This window comes from Macaca nemestrina, chromosome 10 (genome assembly GCF_043159975.1).
Source record: "Macaca nemestrina isolate mMacNem1 chromosome 10, mMacNem.hap1, whole genome shotgun sequence".
In the NCBI taxonomy this organism is placed as follows: domain Eukaryota; kingdom Metazoa; phylum Chordata; class Mammalia; order Primates; family Cercopithecidae; genus Macaca; species Macaca nemestrina.
This window is the reverse complement of record NC_092134.1, coordinates 110,600,921-110,620,109: the sequence shown is the minus strand read 5'-3', so window position 1 is coordinate 110,620,109 and position 19,189 is coordinate 110,600,921. Positions and strand designations below refer to the sequence as shown.

At 43.3% G+C, this 19,189-nt stretch overlaps 1 protein-coding gene across 5 annotated transcripts in view; it reads right to left on the bottom strand.

The window, feature by feature from the left end:
• Positions 1-18,695, bottom strand: part of LOC105484268 (DENN domain containing 5B) — a 205,276-nt gene extending 186,581 nt beyond the window's left edge. For 4 of the 5 annotated variants that reach the window (XM_011745743.3, XM_011745744.3, XM_071071922.1 and 1 more), the window contains exon 1: positions 18,268-18,695. In XM_011745743.3, the coding sequence (XP_011744045.1) occupies positions 18,268-18,394 (127 nt within the window). In that variant the 5' untranslated portion in view covers positions 18,395-18,695. The remainder of the gene's footprint in view (positions 1-18,267) is intronic. The other variant, XM_024793594.2, reaches the window with a different exon arrangement.
• Between the last annotated feature and the right edge of the window lie 494 nt (positions 18,696-19,189).

Below are 19,189 nucleotides of genomic sequence, written 5' to 3'. Positions count from 1 at the left end.
GCGAGCACCTGTAATCCCAGCTACTCAGGAGGCTGAGGCAGAAGAATCGCTGGAACCCAGGAGGTGGAGGTTGCAGTGAGCTGAGATCACGATACTGCACTCCAGCCTAGGCGACAGAGCAATACTCCGTCTCAAAAAAAATAAAAAAATAAAACCAAGAGAAAAAAATTATAAGCAATATCTCTCTGGATAAGAACTAATCAAAATTCTTTTTTTTTTTTTTTTTTTGAGACAGAGTCTCGCTCTGTCTCCCAGGCTGGAGTGTAGTGGCGTGATCTCAGCTCACTGCAAGCTCCACCTCCCAGGTTCACACCATTCTCCTGCCTCAGCCTCCAGAGTAGCTGGGACTACAGGCGCCCGCCACCACGTCTGGCTAATTTTTGTATTTTTAGTAAAGACAGGGTTTCACTGTGTTAGCCAGGATTATCTCGATCTCCTGACCTCAAGATCCGCCCGCCTCGGCCTCCCAAAATGCTGGGATTACAGGTGTGAGCCACCGCGCCCAGCCAAAATTCCCTCTATTTAAAAAAAAGAAAAAAAAGTTTTCTTTTTTAGGAGTTTGGTTTCATTTACTCAAAAAGATTTTAGTAATTTTTTTGGCACTGTCATTACTAACAAAAATCATATTCATTTTCAGTAAATTGATAGGTTTAAAGAAAATGAGAAATGCACATTTGTCCTTGCAGAAGGTTTTCCAATTACTGTAACTCCCTTCTCAGGTTATACCTTCTTAGGTTATCTTAAGGTCTTTGTTATTTGGTTGATTGGTTTAAACATTTGAAACTCACAGGTAGGTTTTGGCAGGAAAGTCATTTACAGAAAGGGTGAGAAATGTTACCTACCTTAGAGCAACACAAACTGAGAATTTTAAAAGCACCAACAGCCAAAATATAATAAGACAATCAAAAGATTGTCCCTGTTATTATTCTGCTGCATGAAAGGGGAAACTGCAGGCAATCTCTGCGTTCTCAGCTGCAAGTGCCAGCACTGATCATGAAATGTTTACCGAGCCCTTACTATGGGAGACAGGAAGGGGCGTTGTGAAGGACAAGTGTCAGATCCGCTGCTACTTCAAGACTCAGCCTCCCTGAAATATCACTCTTTCTTAGCAACCTGCAGGGAGACAACCAGATTTTTCCATAAGAGGTTTCTTATACCATATAAACATATTTCCATTCTACGTGACAACACACAATTTGGATCAGTAAGATAGAGATCAAGAGGTTATCTTGTCACTGAGTTGCCTCTTCTGCTAACTAGCTTCTTCCTGTCTTCCCATCTTATTTATCACTAGTGTTTTCCCCTTTCCATAATAGAAAAAAAGAATTTTAATAGATTATTTTAGCATTAAACTGAGATTCAAAGCTACTCTTTCTTTTCACATTTCACTTTACTGATTGTAGAAAGGATTTGGGTTAAAAAAAAAAAAAAAAGTTGCAAGAACTATGATTTAATTTCTAGCTCTCAAAGTAAACACCTGAATTAGAAAACTCCATTTTATCCATTCACTCTTTTTTAGAAAAATAATTTAAAAGCCACAATCTTGTTTTGTTTTGTTTTGTTTTTTGAGACGGAGTTTTGCTCTTGTTACCCAGGCTGGAGTGCAATAGCATGTTCTCGGCTCACCGCAACCTCCACCTCTCGGGTTCAAGCAATTCTCCTGCCTCAGCCTCCTGAGTAGCTGGCAAGCCACCATGCCCAGCTAATTTTTTTTGTATTTTTAGTAGAGACAAGGTTTCACCATGTTGGCTAGGCTGGTCTCGAACTCCTGACCTCAGGTGATCTGCCTGCCTTGGCCTCCTAAAGTGCTGGGATTACATGCATGAGCCACCATGCCAAGCCAAAAGCTGAAATTTTTTAAAAGCACATATTGCCAGGCTGGAGGCAGTGGCTCACGCCTGTAATCCCAGCACTTTGGGAGGCTAATGTGGGTGGATCACGTGAGCTCGGGAATTCGAGACCAGCCTGACCAACATGGAAAAACCCCATCTCGACTAAAAATACATTAGCCAGGTGTGGTTGGCGCATGCCTGTAATCCCAGCTACCTGGGAGGCTGAGGCAGGAGAATCGCTTGAACCCGGGAGGCGGAGGTTGTGGTGAGCCGAGATCACGCCATTGCACTCCAGCCTAGGCAGCAAGAGAGAAACTCTGTTTCAAAAAAAAAAAAAAGCACATACTGCCTTTTGTTATTTCAAACCAATCATTTTATTTATCCTTATTTATTGTTGAGTAGCAAGAATGCGCCACATAAACCACAGCCCTACAGCTTCATTGTTATAAATCTTTCTGATGGTGTGTAAAACAGACATTCCTCAGAAATTCCTATTAAAAATGTCTGAAACAGAGCAAACGCTTAATTTTCTGGATAATCTTGAAGACAGGATGTAAAACAATAACAAAATAAATATAAAATCCCCAAGCCCTTATTTTTGTCACTAATTTTACTCTTTCTCAAAAAAAACTCACATGAGTTATTAACACAAAGCCAGTGAAATCAGTCTCCTTTTCTCTGCCCTTGTTTCTCTTCCTACTCTATTTTAGGCATCTGAAAAAGTATCTAAAAAGTGTCTATTATAAGAAGGTTAAAGCACTGATTCTCTCTGAAAATAATCTCCCGCTCTTGTTTGACACCCTCTGAATCCAGATTTTAACTTCACATACCCAGAGACAACAAATAGGGAATAAAGAGTTGAATCTCTCTTGGATTTTCTTATCCTAGAAAGCTCTAATGGTTAGCCTCTCCCGAAATAAACCATTTTAGAAAACATAATTAAATAGATTTGGGGGACAGGAAAGCATTAAGGAAGAAAAAGACTTTTTAAAGAAAAAATATTTACGAAATTCATGCCAATTAAATCTGAGTGTTCTCTTTAATTCTAAGAGCATCTTTTAAAGAAGCTTAAAGCTTTATATGTTGCTGTGTAAGGGAACCTGAGCAGACTAGAGAAAAGCTCAAAGGCCTATCTATAATCCCATCACAAAGCGACAGGGTCAAAAGGCAGAGGTCAGGGAACAGGGTACAAGATAGTTCCCACACTTGAAAGAAAACTATATCTCATTTGTTCAGAGACATTAAAAAATATTCAATTGTGTTACTAAAATAATACGACAATTTATACGTTAAGTCCCAAGGCAAATTTGAATATTTTGAAATAATGTACTTTTAAGAGCAAAAAATTTGTTACCTCTTCTACATTTGAAACAAAACACCAATCTCTTGCTCACACACATATGCCAGTGCTTCAACTGTCCCTCAAAGACTGATGTTCAGATAAAAGCTGTCACCTGATCTATTCAACAGCGTTCAATAAGGCACTGAAATAAATACTGAATGTGCATACATGTCAACAGACATTTCATATCTGGGCCTCTGCCGCATAATGATTCAACAAGGTATGTCTACTTCATGGCCTTAAGTTCACATTCAGAAAAAGCTAAATTTTTACTCTTGCTTAGAGATTTCATTCCAGGGAAAAGTGAATGTAATTTTTTGCTCAACGGTCATTAAGCAGGCTCAACACTTGTGCAGGAGACTCTTATAATGACTCCATGACTCTTCAATCGGCAATTAAATCTACAGAAGCTCTGGGGTCTAGGGCATTTGCTGGCTATCCTTCTACTACTTCTCCTACTCTAACCACAAATTTTGTGTTCTAAGTGGCACAGAGGGTGATAGAGGTATCAATGAGATAACTTAAAGAGAATTTTGGCCAGGCACCGTGGTGCACGCCATTAGTCCCAGCTATCCCAGGAAGCTGAAGTGAGCTATGATGGCCTGTTAATAGCCACTGAGCTCCAGTCTGGGCAACACAGGGAGACTCCATCTCTTAAAAAAAAAAAAAAAAAAAAGGCACAGTGGCTCATGCCTGAAATCCCAACACTGGGAGGCCAAGGTGGAAGAACCATGTGAGGCAAGGACCATTTGAGACCAGCCTGGACAACACAGTGAGATCTTATCTCTACAAAAAAATTTAAAAAAATTAGCCAGGTGTGGTGGCATGTGCCTGTGGTCCCAGCTACTCGGAAGACTGAGGCAGGAGAACCACTTGAGCCCTGGAGATAGAGGCTGCAGTGAGCCACGATCGCGCCACCGCACTCGAGCATGGGTGAGAGAGTGAGACCCTGTCTCTAAAAAACAATAATAAAAAAAAAAATTAAAAGGGGGGTGGCCAGGCGCGGTGGCTCATACCTGTAATCCCAGCACTTTGAGAGGCCAAGGCGGGTGGAGCTCTTTAAGTCAGGAGTTCGAGACCAACCTGGGCAACACGGCAAAACCCAGTCTCTACTAAAAATACAAAAGTTAGCCGGGCATGCTGGTGTGTGCCCGTAGTCCCAGCTACTTGGAAGGCTGAGGCAGAAGAATCACTTGACCCTGGGAGGTGTAAGATGCAGTAAGCCAAGACTGAGCCACTGCACTCCAATCTGGGCGACAGAGCGAGACTCTGTTGCAAAATAAAAAATAAAAAAATAAAAGGGAGGTGGAGGGATTTCGGAATTTTGGAATCACCAGTATGGTTCTTACGTTTTTGTTTTCTACCAACTTCTATCTTCTCCATACACTCAATACTTTAATTATTTCCCTATTGGCCCCATCCACCAGAAACAAGATGATTTACAAGTGGTTCACTGTAAACGAGTCCTGTCAGTTCTTCGCTCTGAAGAATATACAAGATTTTACATTCTAGTACACACAGCTTTCATGTATTTAATTAAAATCAGATTGTAGCTAGAGCTGCCAATAAAAAAATGAAGCACTGCCGGACAGGAGTGAGAATAACCAAACAAAATAACCTATTTTCGCATAGCCACCTCAAGTACCAATGCCTGTGTTTTAATTAACTGAAATCACGGTCATTGTTCTAGTGAACAATGGCACAAAACAAGTGAAGTCTAGTGTGAAAGTTCATTTTCCTGGAGCTGAGCCAGAATATTTTGAAATCCTGACAAAAGTTTATTTATTAAGAAAAAGCATACACTTGAGACAGGAGATAGGAAATAGTTTTAAACAATCTGTTATCTTATTACCCCGGCCATTTACATTTCCTTAAAAGTTAGAGTTGAAGTTGAGGATAACTTAACTAAAAATAAAAAACACTGTGGTTCTAAAAGTAAATCATCTACAAGCTTTAAACCTATAACCAGCCATAAATTCCTACTGCTCAATGTATTCTTATTAAAGTTAGTATCTCATTCTCATGGAATTCCAATTGATATGTTGGTGCTGATTCTTGTGACAAAGGAGGACTTCTACATCAGGGAATTACGTAAGAGTAGATTGTGACTACCCACTACCCCTTCAAAAACAATTCACATCTCTGCCCAAAGGAAACAATTCCTTTTTGCTATTTTAGTCCTGATCTACAGCAATAAAAAATTGATTTAAATTTACTATCTAGAAAGAATACCGTTAGACTAGCAGATTGTCCTTGTTTTCTCAAAGGACCACAAGAGAAGGAAGAGGAAGAAAACTGAAGGGATACTGGAAATAAAAGGTACTAAACCTGAAAAGGTGTGAGATATAAGAAATTTCCCAGTTTCAGGCTGGATGTGGTGGCTCACACCTGTAATTCCAGCACTTTGGGAGGTCCAGGCAGGATCACTTGAGTCCAGGAGTTCGAGACAGCCTTTGCAACACAGTGTGACCCCATGTCTACAAAAAACTTAAAAATTAACCAGGCACATAGTAGGGCATGGTGGTACATGCCTGTAATCTCAGCTACTTGGGAGGCTGAGGCACGAGAATTACTTGAACACAAGAGGCGGAGGTTGCAGTGAGTCAAGATCATGCCACTGCACTCCAGCCTGGGTGACAGAGCAAGACTGTCTCAAAAAAAAGAAAGAAAGAAAAAAGTTAACCAGGCATGGTGGCATGTGCCTATAGTCCCAGCTACTCAAGAGGCTGAAGTGGGAGGATTGCTTGTCTTAAAAAAAAAAAAAAAAAAAAATTCTACAACCCTAACATTATTAATTCCATCACGTTTTTGTTTGTTTGTTTTTAGCACACATCACCTTTTGGATCTTTTTTTATTGTAATCTATAAATGCTCTTTCCAAAATACTGTCACATTGTAGAAACAATCCAGCTCAGCAAAAGTGTTGAGAAACACATTCCCAAGGGTATCCTCAGATAATGCACAAAATAGTTTTCTAGAGGAAAGTAAAGCAAACAAACTGACTACTTCTGCAGTGATATTCCTAAAGGCTTTATTAATATGTGGAAACTATTCATAACTCATCAGTAACAGTAGTTTACCAGTAGCATAAAATAGATTTCCCATTATGTATGGGGCTATGTACAATTACTGGTTTGATGCATACAATGCCACCTTTCTCTCCCATCCAATAAAAGCATATAGGAATGGAACTGAATAAAAATGATACCATTAGAGGGAAGAACTTGAATCCATTCCACTTATTTTAAAATATATATCGTAACCTCAGTATGTCTGCTATTGTTAGTAATTACTTGTGACCTACCTCATGAATGGTAGGCCCATTAATGTGTCACCAACCAGCAGTTGAGGACAGCTGGTCTGAAGGGGCAGCAGGGCATAGGAAAAAGGGCTAGTTTGCAGCCAGACACCCTGGGATGGAATCCGAGCTACGGCCTTTCCTGTCTTTGGGCAACTCACTGAATGTCACCCTTCTCATCTACCAAATGAGAAAAGTAATACTTTCAAGTTATTGTGAGAATTAGTGTTTATAAATCACGAACCACAGTTCATGCTTCATAAATGTTAGCTATTTTCATAGCTTCATAGTATAAGGGGGACTTCCTGGGATTATTTCTGACTTAATAATGCTAGCACATATCTTTGAAAGTCATTTAAAAAAGGATTATTTCAAAATTAGCTTTCTGCAGTGATATACACCCGTTTTTATCAGAAAAATAAAAAGTAACCCAAGAAACCCATGTTAGTAAAAACAGTTACAATATTTAATTTCAAATAAAGTTAGTAAAGTCATAGATGCTCGGAAAAGGTGCAGAACATCTGAGAAAGCCAATCCTCCAGCCTCTTCCATCCTCAGGATGTGCTGTCTCAGCAGCAGATAAAATACTAACACTTTCATTCCTAGAATTCTCAGTTCTTACCTCGTCACACTCAACCAGCCATCCCCGCATTTTGTTTGAAAAGTAATGGAGGCCAGGCGCAGTGGCTCACGCCTGTAATCCCAGCACTTTGGGTAGCTGAGGAGTATGAATCACCTGAGGTCAGAAGTCTGAGGCCAGCCTGGCCAACAAGGTGAAACCCCTTCTCTACTAAAAATACAAAAATTAGCCAGGCGTGGTAGTGAGTGCCTGTAGTCCAAGCTACTCGGGAGGCTGAGGCAGGAGAATCACCTGAATTCAGGAGGCAGATACTGCAGTGAGGCGAGATCGTGCCACAGCACTCCAACCTGGGTTGCTGTTGTTGTTTTGAGACAGAGCGAGATTCTGCGAAAGAAAAAAGGAGAAAGAGGGGAGGGGAAGGGAAGGGGAAGGGGAAGGGGAAGGGGAAGGGGAAGGGGAAGGGGAAAGAGGAAAGGGAAGAGACAGAGAGGAAGAAGGAAGGAAGGAAGGAAGGAAGGAAGGAAGGAAGGAAGGAAGGAAGGAAGGAAGGAAGGAAGGAAGGAGAGAAAGAGAGAGAGAAAGTAATGGGGAAAGACAGTCCCATTTAATCCCATACATAGGATTAAACTTTATAGAAACAAAGAGAACTGTACTGGCTGACTGTGCCCAAAGCTGATGTAGGTGCCATGAAGAACAAATCTGTATATGCAGTTTCCTAAGATATTCCTTTAAAACCACAACTGAAGCTACAAGTGCTCTTTAGTACAACCACTTTCTGAAATTTCATAAACACTATCCATCGTTTATGTGCTCAACACTTGACACTAGTTTATAAATAAATAAGACATGTTTGCTTAAAAAAAATCAAAGCCTTGTTGGTACCTGCATGCTTGCTTGCATATAACTGGTTAAAAAAAAAAAAAAAAAAAGGTTAATTTTATTTACTGTATCTTATTTAAAGAGGGAAGGAATAGGCTAATATATTTTGTAGTTAGCTCTTCACAAAGTTGTTAGATACCTTTTTTAAAAAGTCATTTACCCATTCTCTTGCTTTTTCATCAATCTCAAGTTTCCCATTTTTAAGGAAACTCTAGCTTCCATTTTAGGGTTTTTATTTATTTTATTTTATTTTTAATTTTTGAGACAGGGTCTCATTCTGTTACCCAGGCTGGAGTGCGGTAGCGCAATCTCAGCTCACTGCAACCTTGACATCTTGGATTCAAGCGATTCTCGTGCCTCAGCCTCCCGAGTAGTTGGGATTACTGGCAAACCCCACCACATCCAGCTAATTTTTGTATTTCTAGCAGAGACGGAGTTCCGCCACCTTGGTGAGCACAAACTCCTGACCTCAAGTGATCCACCCATCTTGGCCACCCAAAGTGCTGGGATTACAGGGGTAAGCCACCGCAGCTGGCCCATTTTAGCGATTTTAAAACCCACACATAGGCCAGGCATAGTGGTAATCCCAGCACTTTGAGAGGCCAAGATGGGCAGATCCCTTGAGCCCAGGAGTTCAAGACCACCCTGGGCAACACAGATCCCATCTCTACAAAAAAAGATTTTTTTAATTAGTCAGGCATGGTGGTGTACACCTATAGTCCCAGCTTCTTGGGAGGCTGAGGTAGGAGGATCACTTGAGCCTAGGAGGTTGAGGCTGCAGTGAGCTGTGATCGCAGTACTGCACTCCAGCCTGGGCAACAGAGCAAGATCCTGTCTCATTCTTGTTATAAATAAACAAATAAATGTAATATTTTTTGTTATAAACAAATATCTACAAGTTTGAACCTTATTCTAAATACAAAGGAAGTTATTAGAGAATTTTAAGTAGAAAAATATTATTCTAAGATCTCACTGACTATTATTTGGGAACTGGCAGTGTCATCCATACTACAGTAATAATCTAGAGATTAGCAATGGTAATTTCAAACAGGAACCCCTGGGTCCTTAAAAGTCCATGAAGATAATAATTGGGAGTCCATTAATTGACATTAAGATTTCAAAATTCTTCTTAAAAATTGTAGCTTTCGGCCAGGCACAATGGCTCACGCCTGTAATCCCAGCACAGAGGCAGGCAGATCACCTGAGGTCGGGAGATCGAGACCAGCCTGAACAACATGGTGAAACCTCCATCTCTACTAAAAATACAAAAATTAGTGGGGCGTGGTGGCACATGCCTGTAATCCCAGCTACTCGGGAAGCTGGGGCAGGAGAATCACTTGAACCTGGGAGGCGGAGGCTGCGGTGAGCCGAGATCGCACCATTGCACTCCAGCCTGGGCAATAAGAGCGAAACTGTCTCAAAAAAAAAAAAAAAGTAGCTTTCCTGGAAAGAGAACAGTATAAACTAACTGATTTTCTCCCTTTCCTGATGGCTGATTTTGTAATTCCTTAATTGCTCCTCATGTGGTACAGTTATCCTTCAGTATCTGTGCGGGATTGTTTTCAAGACTCCCAAGATGCTTGAGCCCCTTACATAAAATGGTGTAGTATATACAGATAACACAAGCACATTCTCCCGTACACTTCAAATAATCTCCAGGTTAGTTACAATACTTAATACGATGCAAATTCCATGTAAATGGTTGTTATGCTGTATTGTTTAAGGAACAATAGCAAGTACAAAAAACTTGTACATGTTCAGTACAAATGCAACCACCATTTTTGGTTTTTATTTTTTTGGAACACTGTATTTTCAATTTGATGACGGTCGAACCCACAGACGTGGGACCCACACACAGAGGGCTGACTATACATGTGGTATGTACTGGTCCTCTTGTTCTATGACATTTAGGATTTTTTTTTTTTACGGATAAACTTAGTTTTTTTACTCAAAAACAATTTCAGGACCCAAGGGTGGTAGTTAGAAATCATTCATCTCATTTAACCCTTTTCAAGACAGACAAGAACACTGATGCCTGCAGCTGTCATAAGTGACAGGCCAGGACTGGAATCTCAGCTTCTGACTGTGTATCCAGCTCTAATTGCTGTACTCACTGCCCTGCCAGCTATGGTTTCACAAGCATTCATACATTCCTTTAAAAAATTATAAACTCACCTAATAACAAATTATTTATGCTAAGAAATAATAAAACCCAGTAAGAAGAGCAAGAGTTTTTTTAAAAAGTTAAAATTTCATAGTAAAAGCCTTTATATAGTAACACCTTATCTTTAAAAATATTCATTGACAAAAGCAAAAATATCATTAAATATATACTCTTCTAACTCCCTGATGAATGAATGAAGAAATGCATGCAAGAGAAATTACTAGTGCTAACTAAAGAAGAAACAAGCTAGGTCAGGTCATAAACGTCATAAAGGCCCAGTAGTGTCGCCTTTAGTATCTTTACCATATAGAGGAATAAAAAAATAATTTCATTTGATGATAAGGTTACCCATTTGGGATCTCTATACTGGTAGATTTTACAATCTGTATGATACAGCATATGTTACTAGGAAGACAGCAAATACACTGGTTATGGGTATGGATGAATTACATCAAGCAGACCTTCAATCTAGGCTTCTTTCTTATTATATGAACTGGAGTAAAGTACTTAAATTCTCTAGACTCAGTTTCCTCCTGTGTACAAAAGAGAAAACAGGCCGGGTGCAGTGGCTCACACCTGTAATCCCAGCACTTTGGGAGGCCAAGGTGGGCGGATCACAAGGTCAGGAGTTTTAGACCAGCCTGACCAACAACATGGTGAAACCCCATCTCTACTAAAAGTACAAAAAGTAGCCAGGCGTGGTGGTGCGTGCCTGTAATCCCAGCTACTCAGGAGGCTAAGGCAGGAGAATCGCTTGAACCTGGGAGGCAGAGGTTGCAGTTAACAGAGATCACACCACTGCACTCCAGCCTGGGCAACAGAGTGAGACTCAGCCTTTTTTAAAAAAAAAAAAAAAAAAAAAAAGAGAGAGAGATGGGCTGGGCATGGCGGCTCACGCCTGTAATCCCAGCACTTTGGGAGGCCGAGGTGGGCGGATCACGAGATCAGGAGATCGAGACCATCCTGGCTAACATGGTGAAACTGTCTCTACTAAAACACACAAAAAAATTAGCCAGGCGTGGTGGTGGGCGCCTGTAGTCCCAGCTACGCAGGAGGCTGAGGCAGGAGAGTGGTGTGAACCCCGGAGGCAGAGCTTGCAGTGAGCCGAGATCGCACCACTGCACTACAGCCTGGTTGACAGAGTGAGACTCCGTCTCAAAAAAAAAAAAAAAAAAAAAGAGAGAAAAAACAATGCCCCTAAGGTTGTTGTCTAGACTGAATGAGGTAATGACTACGAAGAATTTAGCACAGTGGCTGGGTGCGGTACCTCACGTCTGTAATCCTAGCACTTTGGGAGGCCAAGGCAAGCAGATCACCTGTCAGGAGTTCAAGACCAATCTGGCCAACATGACGAAACCCCGTCTCTACCAAAAAATACAAAAATTAGCCGAGCATGGTGTCACGCACCTGTAGTCCCAGCTACTCGGGAGGTTGAGGCACAAGAATTGCTTAAACTTGAGAGGCGGAGGTTGCAGTGAACCGAGATCACACCACTGCACTCCAGCCTGAGCAACAGAGCAAGACTGTGTCTCAAAAACAAACAAACAAACAAACAAACAAACAACAAGAATTTAGCACAGTGTCTGGCATGTGGAAAGCACTATAAATATGTTAGCTATTTTACTATTACTATTTCATCATAGATTCTTACAGAACAGAGACCATCACTTATGTATGTAGTCCAGAATCTAACACACTGTAAGCATTTAACATTAAATAATCCAAAATAAAATAGTTAGTTATGGTTTTACCAAAAACAAAATTTAGGTCATTATTAAACAAAAATGCTAAGGATCAGGCATATGGTACACGTTTCCTAAAGCGTCCTGTATAGAACCATCTCCACCATTCAGTAAATTATAGAAGAGGAAAATGTTTTCTCCATATGAAGCTTTACGGAAATCATGACTAACAAAGCATTGTATTCTAGATATTTACTTTTATTACTCTGAAAGTATCTGTGACCAACAGTGGAAATACAAGGAAAAGGATGTGCACAGGAATTTCAGGACAGTCTGTCTTAACATCTTAGCAGCAAACAGAACTTGTACTCCTTCAGGTTCCTTTCTCTCTCCCTGTCCTCTTTTCTTTCCCTTTCTCTCCTCCCACAAAGACACTATTTGTCTCACCCTCTTCCCCTCTCTTGTCTTCCCAGTTGTCTATGCTGGTGTGTCCTGCATTAACAAAATGTGCCATAAGCCTGAGCCTTGGGGTTATCATAAAGAATTTAGCGTCACTCACTTTTGGGCCAATTTCACTATAAAGAGTTTCATTTCCAGTAGATTTCCAAAACTGAGTGATCATTATACCACAGCATCTTAGTCTGTTTTCGTGTTGCTATAAAGAAATACCTGAGGCTGGGCAGTCTATAAAGAAATGGCTCAGCCAGGCATGGTGGCTCACTGCCTATAATCCCAGCACTTTGGGAGGCCAAGGAGGGGCGGACTGCTTGAGCTCAGGAGTTTGAGATTAGCCTGGGCAACATCTTTGTACAGATGGCAAAACCCCACCTCTACAAAAAATACAAAAATTAGCCAGGCATGGTGGCACACGCCTGTGTTCCCAGCTACTAGGGATACTGAGGTGAAGGACTGCTTGAGCCCAAGGAGATTGAGACTGCAATGAGCCAAGACTGCACCACTGCACTCCAGCCTGGGTAACAGCGGAGGCTCTGTCCCCCACTCCCGCCCCTCCCCTCTCCCAAAAAAAAAAAAAAAAAAAAGAAAGAAAGAAAGAAAGGAAGAAAGAGAGAGAAAGAGAGAAAAAAGAAATAGTTTGCGGTTCTACTACGCCAAAGGCATGGCACCAGCATCTGCTTCTGGTGATGGCTTCAGGCTGCTTCCTCTCATGGCAGAAGGCTAAGCAATTAGCGATCACATAGCAAGAGAGAGGAAAAAAGAGGGTAAGGGAGGGGTGCCAGACTCTTTTTAACAATTAGCTCTTCCGGGAACTCACAGAGGGAGAACTCACTCATTACCTCCAGGAGGGCACCAAGCCATCAACGAGGCATCTGCCCCTATAACCCAAAGATCTCCCAATAAGCCCCACTTCCAACTTTAGGAATCAAATTTCAACATGAGGTTTGGGGACAAAGAGTCAAACTAGCACACAGCAACCAGATCTTGAATCTTCTTTGGCCTCATTAAAATGAAGGCTGATCCCTGTACTACTCCTTCCCCAGCCCCCGAGCTACCCGGAGCAGACCTTCCAAACTCCCAGGAATCTACTGTGAGCCTAGGATGTCAACAAAGCTAACAACTGACACAGTACCAATGGTATTTGGATCAGGGTAGCTTCTATTCCACCTAAGCCTATACACCCGGCCACTGTTTTTAAAAGACACACTTCAGCACAGTCTTGACTATGACATTCAGTTTGGAATAAGGGCAATCCTGAAATGCTTGTTGAATGAGTCAAGCTCATCTTTTTTCTGAGCTTAAATAGAATAACTACGGAGCATAGTGCACTGGAACCACCAGGCACTAGTCAGGTGTCTACTGCTGATCAAATGTAATCTGAGAGGGCCCTTAATCTCTGAGCCTCAGTTTCTTTACCGTAAATATGTTTACGGTCCCTTCAAGAACTAATGTGACATATTCTGTCAGTCTCAACTAAATTTTATACTTATTTGAATTCAGATCATGGTCTCCACTGTCTCTACGCTCTTTTGAAAACCACACCCAACACAACCAAAGCTAAAAATAGCTGCAGAGAGACACCAAGGAAAAGATCTAAACAAAGCTCTATGGCAGAGAGCTCATCTATCAGACTTCAACAACTATTAGGAGGGCTGAATCCAGACTACCAAGGGAACACTAAGAATATTCTGGTCATCACATAATTTATAGACTCATATGTAAACTTATATTCATTCCCTTATTAAACACTGTGTACTGTATATAAGACACTATGAAAGAGACAAACTCCCTGCTCTCTTAGAGGGCCTGTATATTTATGTCACTTAATAAAGGCCTTATCATGTCCTTCATTTTCCCATTGCTCAAAAGATTGCTGTAAATTAAGCCATGTGTATTCCTATAGCCAGGTTTTAAAGGAAATAAGAGCTATAAAATAAGATTTCAAAATGATGTCTGCCTTCCCTGACATCAACTAATTGCATGATTTACCTCCATTTATACCTCCTTTCTTCTATATGCAATAAAGAATTCCGCTTTGAAACTTTTTCCTTATCTTTAATATTTAAAGGAAATTTAAACATTTCTCCCAAAGGATATTTTGTTTATGGACAAAGTGCCTCTTGAAAATATACAATGAGTAGGAGAAGCACAACAACTAAGATGTGGTACAGAAAGGACAACAGGTAATATGAGTATATCAGTATATACATGTGGACATCACCATAAAGTTTCTAAGTCCTCCATTTTTAAATATATTTTTATGTATATAGTTAAATTATTTTCAGCTATCAAGAGATCTATGTATTTGAGATGAAAGAAGTCTTTTCCATTGCTGTTTAAGCTGGGTTTTACTAGGAGTGTCTAAAAACTATTTGAAGCCTTGATAAGTTTTATTATAAGGTCTTAGTCTATTTAACTGTTACTGTCTTTACTTTGATTTCAATGTCCCACCACCTGCAGTGTGAATTCTAGGAATATGCATATGTTAAGAAAGTCTATGAAGCAAACTGGTAGAATTTATGTTTAATAGAAGTCAATTAAGACCTTCTAGAGGCAGGGTGACAACTTGCTAAGAAAGTGTGATAAAGACAGATCAGCTCCAGCAAGGCAAAATAGAAACTTAACTATCATTAACTTTGAAATTAATGCAGCAAAACAGAAACCACCTTCTGGCTCATTTGCCTAACACAGTTTCATGATCCCCAAATGTTGCTCTACAGAAATAGTCAAGAAAATTCTTAGTTGAGAATATGATACGACATTCTTCTGTTTTCCTGCCATGTCACTATCCATACTCCTCAATCTCCTCAGTTGTCTCCTCCTCATTCTCCCCACCTATGCATGCTAGAATGGCCCCAGGGCTCAACCATTTGAGTGTCCTCCTCTCTTTTCTATCTATACTCAACCCTCAAGTAATTTCATCTAATTTCATGGCGTTAAATTTATACCTACAGTCCAGATCTTCCCCCAAGAGATGTCTTGTCTATGTGACATCTCCATTTGAACACCTAATGGACACCTCCAACTTAACACATCCAAAACTGAACTGATTTCCAGGCTGATTCTCCACCAGTCTTCCTATTTCAGGAGAGAAGCTTACAACTGTTCAGTCCAAAAATCTTGGAGTCATCTTTGATCACTTTCTTTCAATATGACTACCATATTCATAGATTTCATACATATTCATACAAATCATCAGCAAATCTCATTGGGTCAACCTTCAACATCTGTCTAGAATCTGAGTCCTTCCTGCCACTTCACCAAGCCAACAACATCTCTCACCACAAACACCTTTTTTTTTTTTTGAGACAGAGTCTCCCTCTGTTGCCCAGGCTGGAGTGCACTGGCACAATCTCAGTTCACTGCAACCTCCACCTCCTGGGTTCAAGTGATCCTCCTGCCTCAGTCTCCGGAGTAACTGGGATACTGGACTCCTTGCCGTTACCAGTACAAACTAGGGACTGTCCCACTCAGGGTCTTCGCACTTGCTGTTTCTTCTGCCTGCAATGCTGTGCCCCCAGGTGATCCATCTGGCCTGCTTCCTCACCTCCTTCAAGGCTCTGTTCAAATGTCACCCTCCCTGTGAGGACTTCCCTAAACCATCTTATTTAAAATCACAACCCCACCATCCTACCACTCTGCTGACATGTCCCTAAATCTACTCCCCTGCTTTATTTTTCCTCATAGCACTTATTAACATCTGGAGAACTATATACAGTCAGCACTTCATGTGGACTCCATATCCACAGATTCAACCAAGCACAGATTGAAAATGTAGTTAGCCCTACAATAGCTGCATCTGTAGTGAACATGCACAGATTTTTTTTCTTGTCATCATTTCCTAAACAATACAGTATAACAACTATTTACATAACATTACAATGTTAATAGGTATTATAAGTAATCTAGAGATGACAAAGTGTATAGGAAAATATTCATAGGTTATATATGCTACACCATTTTATTATAAGAGAGTTGAGCATCCGATGATTTTGGTGTGGGGGACACTCTAGAATCCATCACCCATGGTTACGGAGAGATTATTGTATTTTCATTATCTCTTTACACTAGAACGTATGCTCCATGATGGCAGGGATTTCTGACTGCTTTCCTCACAGCTGTCCCCAGTGCCTAAAAAACCGACTACAGATAGACGCTTTCAAAACTGTTGGATGAATGATACCGAAATATTACCAGGCAAAATACATTATTACCTGATTACATTAAATATTATGAGAAGCAGAAATCCCAATCACCCACACTCACAGTTTTGCAAAAAGAGACATCAGAGTTTGTTTCTTAAAAATGCATTAAAGTCTGATGGTATTGTTAACGTCATTCTCACTGTGCCTAAAGAGTCCTAGGTCACACCTAAAAGGTACTGTTTTAGCTTCAGGAAGCAAATGGAGAAGAAAAAATACAGGCTTTTTTCCTTTCATCAGTCATCACTGACAGAAGGCCTCCAAGTGACTCTGGTGCCACAAATGTTTAGGATCTTTAGGGAAGAAAGGAGTCTAGAAAAATAAGAATATTCCTTCACCAAGTTTGAGAAGAATCTCCCCTAATCTCTCTGCAGACCTTTTTTCTTCATATCCTTTGACAAAGCCATTCTTAGGATGTACATGAAATCTTAGTTGAAGAAACAATGTGATTACATAATTACACATACAGGAAAACCTGGTATTCTATTAGTTCTCCAAAATTTAAAACTAGACTTACAGTTTTTGTTGAAAATGTTTTGTGTTTCTACCTCCAAAGAATATGAAAAAAAGAAAATGTTTTGCTGTGAAGCTGAGTTAAGAAAAAGATAGCCAAGACGTGGGTTGATCGGACTGTATTTTGAGGCTTAACAGTTTTGTTTACTATTGTTTATTATTTAATATATTCTTCCCAGTCTCCCCACCCCCACCAAAGGAAAAGCGAAAAATTTACGTTGGTGCAATCAATAAGGAATTATCTGTCCTAAGGAAGTTGTTCTGAAAGGCTATGACCTAAGTCTTTAACACTGACACAAAGTTCAGGCGGTAGATGTCACTTCTCTCACCCATTTAACGACAACAACATATCAAGATTCAGATCCCGCGGAGGCAAGCGGAAAGGAACATGGGTGAAAAATGGAATCAGTCGTTTATCCCCGGCCTCCTCTCGACACTGCGCACTCCGCCGCCCCCCCCCCCCCCATTGCCCTTTAACGGCCCCTTTTCCCCGCATCGTTTCCCCAACACAGCCCCGCACTGCGCCATCAAATGAATCAAGCAGAGGGACCGGTACCCCTCCGGGAAAACCAGGCACTAACACACGGTGCACCCAAGTGAGTTTAAACTCGGGAACAGTGTAGGCAGTGTCAACAAAGCGCGGTGCTGGATCCCGAGCGTCCAAAGGTCCCCGTCAGCTCCCAGACGCGGCCAAATCCACAGGATTCCAAAAGGTGACTTGGCCGGCACCGCAGAGCGGGAGGCGGCGCAGAGGGCAGAGTCCACGATGAAGTCCGACCGGCCTCCGCCCCGCGCTCGCACCGCACGGCCACCGGCGCCTCCGCGGACTCTACCCCCGCGGCAGCCGAGCTGAGTCCGACTCCCCCTCCCCCAAGAGGCCCGAGAGCGGCGTCACGTGCGGGGCCGAAACTTCGCGGCCGGGGCTGGGAGGCCGGCGGGTGGGAGGCGGGCACGGCGGCCGGGGGGCAACCCGCGCTCCCGGTGAGTCACTGGCCGCCTCCGCATGCGGCTGCGGGCGAAGGGGCCGACGCACCAGGCGGGGACCATGCCCTTGGGGCCACCCCCGCGCCCGTTATTTATAACCCAGCGCCCGGAGGCGAAAGCCCGGGTGGGCGCAGCCGCACAGCCCGCACGCGGAATAAATAACAATGTCATTAAATCGCGCCCGAGCGCCCGTTCGGCCAGAGAGAGGCGGGGGGACGCCGCTGGGAGCTGACTTTGTCTGGAGCCCGCACCCCGCCTCCCGCGCGTCCCCGCAGCGTCCCCCGCGCCCCTGAGGGAACCCAGCGCCGCCTGAGGGAACCCAAGCCCTAGCCTTACCCGCCAGCTCGTCAGGCTCCAGCCCGCTGTCCGCGTCGATCCCGCACAGCACGAAGTAGTGCGCGAAGCGGCAGGCGGCCGGGGAGGAGCCCGAGCCCGGGCCGGGCGCCGCGCCGCTCCCGCTCATCCCGGCCGCGCTGCTCTAGTGGCCGCCGCCGCCGCCCGGGAAGGCTTTCTGTGGAGGCTGCCTCCACCGCTCCGGCTGTGGTATCTGCGCCCGCCCTAGGGCGACACTGGCGCGCCCATGGCCGCGCAGCCGCCTCTCGCCGCCGCAGCCTGCCTCCTCGCTCGGCGCGGGGGAAGCGGCCGCGGGCTCGCGCGCGGCGGGTCCGGAGCCCGGCCAGGTGGGGGAGGGGCGCGGGGGGAGTGTCGCCCTGAGAGGTCCGCGCCGCCGCAGCTGCGCTCGCGAGCTGAGAGCCGCCGCGTCTGGCGCCCGCGGGTCAGCTGAGCGGCGCTCGGGCTGTGGGAGCGCGGGGCAGGCGGGGGCACCGGGGCTCGGCGCGTGCAACGGTGAGGGGTGGGGGGCGCGCTCGCGAGGGGCGGAGGCGCGCGCTTCTACGGTGCGCGCGCGCCCAGCGGGCTCGAAGGCCGAGCCTGGCGTGGGGCCGCATTCATGCCCACCTGCTCCGGCTGCGGCATCGAGGGCGACCCTGCACACACCCCTCCTCGCCCTGGCCAGCCGATAAGAGGGCTAGTCTCAGTGTGGGGGGTCTGTCTTCTAAGGGGGATGTCACCCATCCTAATTTTTTTTAATGCAGCTTTGGGGAAGGTGAACAGCCACTCTGAGATCATTTCGCATAACGGTCTGAACCATCTTCTTTTAAACTGTGACCTGTGTGGGGGGTGCCTGTCTCACTTTAAGTCCCTCCCTTCCGATTTACAGGCCATCCTTCCTCAGTGACTTAGTGATAAGTCAACGGTG